Genomic DNA, 6027 nt, shown 5'->3' with positions numbered 1-6027 from the left:
GACCACAAATATTTAAAATTAATTAATTTTTCAAAATTAGCTACGAAAAGTAACGAGCGAGAGAAAAATTAGGCAAGAAAAAGGGATAAAAAATGCCTAGTAAAGGAAGAACGAAAGGTAGAGCGGAAGAAAGCCTGTAGTAACTAAAAGTTGAAAAACGTTAAAATGGTCTTTTTATTTCTTCTTTTCTCCACGCCTAGTGGATTACTAGAACATCATAAAAAAATCTTTTTATTAGCTCATTCGAAACTTATTTCTCATTTGTACGAGGTTTATATAAATTTCGCCATCTTCAAATGCCATACGGGAAGAAAAAGGCACTTTTTATGCCGTATCTTAAGGGGTGGGGCTAGCGGGGTACCAGAACATCTTGGATAGATTTTTGACTGATAATATAAAAATATTGTTCATATCTACGTTCTTCCTACAAATTCTACCATATAAAAATTTCAAATGGGACTAAAAACAGCAATTTTAGTGCCATGTCTCAAGTGGAAAAGCTGGGGCTACCAAAACTTTTTAGAGTGATATTTAATGGCTCTCTTAAAAACTTTTGTCAATATCTACATGCTTTTTATCAATTCTACTATTCTTAAGTGAGATATACTACTGAAAGTAATTCTTTTGGTGCCACTTCTTAAGTGGGAAATCTTGGAAGCTTAAAACGGTATCAGTGTAAAAATTATGTTCCAAAACCCTTAAATGGTGGTCTGCAAGAAACTTATTATATGTTCCTCCTCCAGGCCTCCTTAATAAGCTATGTAGTCAAATTCCTACAAACTCCAATATATTTAATTACATTATTAGAGGTGTGGTTCAATTAGTACAATGCTGGACTTCAACTTAGATTATCATGCGTTCGATTCCAGCTTGGATTTTTTTTTCAATCATGGTTTGTCCCTTCTTATGATTAAATGAAAAAAATAAACAAGTTTTTTAACTGCAAGTAAGGAGCGACATTAAAATTTAATAATTCCTTTATTAATAACAGAAATAATACAGAAATAGTTCCATTTATGAAAGGGGTTTTCTTCTACTCAACGCCTTGCTCTTTACGCTAAAGTTTGACTCTCTCTCACAACTCTACTATATAAAAAAAACAACTGAATATTAAAAAAAAATCAGATGAATGGAACATGAAATCAAATGAATTAACGAGCATTCTACAAGCATATGATTGTGAGAGAAAGGTAGGCCTACATCTGGTAGAAAGTGGAACTATTTTTCATTACAATATTAATACTTTGTGATAATGTACGTGACATTATTTCAATATGAAATACCTATTCACACTAATATATTATATTTTTCTCTATCAAACAGTTCGTGGTAACGAATTGTAGTAAGGAGCGACTCAGCTCAATAGTAACCGAAACTCTAAAAAACAAAGTTTTGATACCAATTGTTACATCAAAAGAATCGAATTTTAATGTTGATTTTAAATAAATAAGTTTCATGAAGTTTAGTCTTACCCATCAAAATTACGAGCCTGAGAAAATTTTTCTTATTTTAGAAAATAGGGTTGAAACCCCCCCCCCCTAAAAGTCATAGAATACTAACGAAAATCACACCATCAGATTAAGCGTATCAGAGAACCCTATTGTAGGAGTTTCAAGCTTATCAGCATAAATGTGGAATTTTTTAATTTTTTGCCAGAAAATAGATCATGGATGCGTGTTTATTTTCTTTTTTTCTTTTTTTTCTTTCCAGGGGTGATCGTATCGACCCAGTTGTCCTAGAATATCCCAAGAGGGTTCATTCTGACGGAAATTGAAAGTTCTAATGCCATTTTTAAGTGATCAAGAAATCAGAGGGCATCTAGGCCCCTCCCACGCACATTTTCCCCCAAAAGTCACCGGATCGAAATTTTGAGATATCCATTCTGTTAAAAAAAACACAATGAGAAAAAAAAAATTTCAACTTGAAGTTATGAGTAGCATTAAAACTTACAACGAACATAAAATATTACGTAATAGCAAATCATCTTGCAAACGAAGATCAAAATAGGACTTTTAACATTATAAAAAGTATGTAGATATAGTTGTATATCCGGATTGCAGTGGTAGCTTGCATCCTGGTAAGAGACATCACGTCTAATACTAAGAAATACAATAGCCCATATTTCCTAAGAATAGTGTCAGATCAAAATAAGAAGTGCCATATTAGAACCGCCTGGTTAGATGGGTTGCTATTTGCATGTTTGAGAAACTTTTTGAACAATTTTTAATCATGACACAAACACTATTTTTTAATTTGATTTTATAGCTTCTAAAGTTGATATGAGAAATAAAACGTAATGCCATTCCCAAACGATTTCATCTATGCTCTCTGACAACCTGGAAATATTTATGCACTTTTTATTTACTTAAATTGTAAGAACGTGTGATCGTCTTTCGAGGGGACAAATTGAGAACAGAAGTAGTAATAGTAGTAATCCCAAAAGTTTCAACTTAATAACCCCAGTCGTTTTTGGTATATTGGTTAGGTGTCTATTGCCATCCATTTAACACAATGTGTTTTTGATTTATTTTTAGAATAATATTTGGGGACCAATTGCATAATTGTGAGGGTTGATATCCCTGACATCCCTAAAAATATAGTTGCTGCACCATTCTACTATGCTGGACAAAATGGCTGTCTCAAAATTTTTACTGGATGCACTTGGAAAATGATTGGGTTTGAGAGAAGGGCTTCTTTCCTTCAATCTGTTGTTACTCTTAAAGGGGCACCACACATTTGCGCTGTAATTGGAGTACAAGGGGGGAAACTTTTCCCTTGATAAATCTAGTAAGAACATTTAAAAAAAGTAAAAACAAAGTGAAAATTTTTCAATATGTTGTGTTTTCAGTAAAGTGCAAACTGTGTTCTGGTCTTGAGAATGCATGGGGGTTGTCAGCCCTAATCATTTGAATTTTTGCTCGTTTTGAGTCTGAATTGGTTATTTATTGTAAGATTTAAGTAAACAAAATACGTTTAAAATATTTTCACTTTTTAACTTTAACAAATGAAATATTATTAAAACTTTAAGGGATATATATCAGCATATGTATACTAAACTGACAATCCATAGCCATTTTTTCAGTTAGGTGCAAATAAGGGTCTCGCCTTGAGAGAGTATGGGTGTTGTCAAAGATATAATTACTAGACCCCAACATTTTGATTAGATACGTTTTGGGAATTGATGGTTACTGAACCTTTCAACTATGCCGAACCAGATGACTGTGTCAAAAATTTGATTGGATGTCTTTGGTGGGGGGAAGGTGCGAGGAGGAGGACTGTTAGCCCTTCAGTCCCTTCTAACTGTTGAAAATGGCACTAAAACTTTTAATTTCAAATAGGTTGAATCTTTTCCAAAGTTTTTGCAACCGCTACTTCTCTATGAAATGTCTTTCACTTGGCCATCAATATTGCGCTACGTATGATAAAACCCGCGCACAAGCAATGGACAAGACAAATTATCTATGACCTTCCCTCAGGGTTTCTTGGCGCAATGCCATTACAGGAGGCATGTTTATCGAACTTCTTGACTGTTTCAAACAATGTGGCTATCTCACAATTTTTGGAAAATGTCTTTAGAGATTCTGCAGCGGGGGAATAATAAAAGAACGGAGGAGGAGCCTGGCTGCTTTTTAACCACTTTTAACTTTTTGAAATGAGAATTGAATTTTCACTGTCTAATTGCATTAATACCCTCCAAGGTCTCTGCAACTATCCCTTCGATACAAAGTGTCTCAGGAGAAAATATTATACGTTTAAGAGAAAAAAGTTTACAATGGTTGCAGCGTAAGCTGCAACCTACTAAAGGATGAACCTCAGTATATAGTAACCAAAATTAAAAAAAAATACGTTTTAAGAAAGTCTAGTTAGTGAGAAAAATTGATGTTTTTAGCTGATTCATCAATGGTAATATCCTGGTTAACCTTTCTACTATGTGTTATTTTTAAAAGAAACTTGTGGAAATTTCGATAAATGGCCGGAAATCATTAAACAAACTGCGTTGGATTGACACAAAACTACACCGTTAAGGTCCTCAGGGTAGAAAACCCTATTAAGGAAACAGTCCTTTAGCTTGAAAAATAAGGAAAATTGTTTTTTTGCACAGGCAGTAAAATAAGAGCTGTATTACTTGGAAAAAGGATTTACTTGGAAGGAGATTTATACATCTGTAATTAGATAAACAAAATATTTAAAAGAAATGTGGTTTCATACCACAATATTTATGGTTTCAAATATTTAAAAGAAATGTGATTTCAAGAGTCCATAGAATCGAATTGTTATAAAATCCTAACCATCATATAGAATCCTAGCCATCAGAAACATCTATAAATAATGATGATAGAAGGTAATAAGCTTACCTAAGCTATGGATGTCAGGTGACTGATTTTTCTTCTAACGATAATTTTGACAGGACCTGTGCCTGTCATCATCAGGTCATCATTCAAAGAAATTTGAATTAACCTGATGATGACAGGCACAGGTCCTGTCAAAATTATCGTTAGAAGAAAAATCAGTCACCTGACATCCATAGCTTAGGTAAGCTTATTACCTTCTATCATCATTATGTATGAAAGTCAGGTTGGCCTCAGAGAATATATCAGAAACATCAGAATTTTTTTTTAACTGTATTAGTTTTAGGGGCAAATTAACGTAGTCTTAGCTCAAACACGCTGCAATTCAAAAATTGTCCAGAGCATCTAGCTTTGAGCTTAGTCAGTGATTGACTGAAGACTGGAAATCTGTAACTAAAATCAGTCTAAAATCTGCAAGACCTGGTAAGCTGCAAGACCGACACATAGCTGCCAGTAGCCAACACATAGCCACTATCCCTAACTATCCCTAACAATCCACTAATAATAATAACTATAATAATAACAATAATATATAACAATAATATAACAATAATAATAACAATAATAATAATAATATTACAAAAAAATAATAATAATAATATGACAATAATAATAATAACAATATATAACAATAATAATAATAACTATAATAGTAAATCCACTAATAATAACTATCCACTATTCCTAACAAAAAAAAAAAAAAAAAAATCTGCTCTGTATCTTCACTCTGGTTTGTTGGCTTACAAAAAATACTTTTTAATGTTTAAGTTAGAATAACTTGTGATATTGCGCAGATGATGCAGAATTGGCCCTGTAGTCATAAGCAATTCGATTTTATCAACAAGTGATTGAAATGTGGCTTAAGTATTTGTTTAGAGACAAACTTTCTTTTATATAGGGACAATTTTGGACAGCCTGAGGCAAAAATAACGTGTAGAAACAGAGAACATTAAAGTTCTGAAAAAAATGAAAAATTGCAAAAAAAAAAAACAACACAAAAAAGACCTATATGAGAGTATAGAAATAGAGTAAAAACTCAATTAGTTTTACAGTAAGCAAATACAATAACGTCAGAATCTTTTCATAAACACATATATCTGAGAAAACAAATCACTAAAAAGGAAGAAAAATTATATTGAAAAAAAGAACACAACATTTATATGCAAAAATCAAAATATACAAAACAAAGATTAATTTCACACTAGATAGTAAATTTAGTATATTTATTTAAAAGTATATATTCAAAAAAACCGACTTGTTAATGAAACAAAACATCTTGCCACCACTGATTCACACATTTCCAACACAGTACGAGCTGTCTCTGATTTTCTTAGCAGAGTCCGTGCAATGAGAACTGCCAAAGCTACTCTGAAGGTAAATTGGGCTAGCAACAACCTAAAAACCAAATAATCCTTATTAAGTTAGATATTGTTTGGAAGCCGTATCACCAGTCATATATTCTGAATGAAAATGAAGTTCTTTGCCAACAATTAAAGTGAAAAGTTTCAACTAAAATGACAAAAAAAACAATAAATAAATAAATAAATCCCAAAACGAACATAAATTACATATTAATCTAACCAGCTATAATAACTGAATAACTTAATAATCTAAACTGTTCCTGAGATAGTGCTTGCAAACCCTCCCGCTCTTCAGAATATTGGTGTCTTCTTTTTTA

General features: G+C 32.3%; 1 protein-coding gene across 1 annotated transcript in view; it reads right to left on the bottom strand.

Moving 5' to 3' along the window:
- Positions 1 to 5459: 5459 nt before the first annotated feature.
- The window catches only part of LOC136028826 (putative fatty acyl-CoA reductase CG5065), a 70019-nt gene continuing 69451 nt past the window's right edge, over positions 5460 to 6027 (bottom strand). Inside the window, exon 8 of the mRNA XM_065706752.1 lies at positions 5460 to 5744. Within this exon, the coding sequence (XP_065562824.1) occupies positions 5591 to 5744 (154 nt within the window). The 3' untranslated portion in view covers positions 5460 to 5590. The remainder of the gene's footprint in view (positions 5745 to 6027) is intronic.

The sequence above is a fragment of the Artemia franciscana genome, chromosome 7 (genome assembly GCF_032884065.1).
Source record: "Artemia franciscana chromosome 7, ASM3288406v1, whole genome shotgun sequence".
Classification (NCBI taxonomy): Eukaryota; Metazoa; Arthropoda; class Branchiopoda; order Anostraca; family Artemiidae; genus Artemia; species Artemia franciscana.
This window is presented reverse-complemented; position numbering and strand designations above follow the sequence as displayed.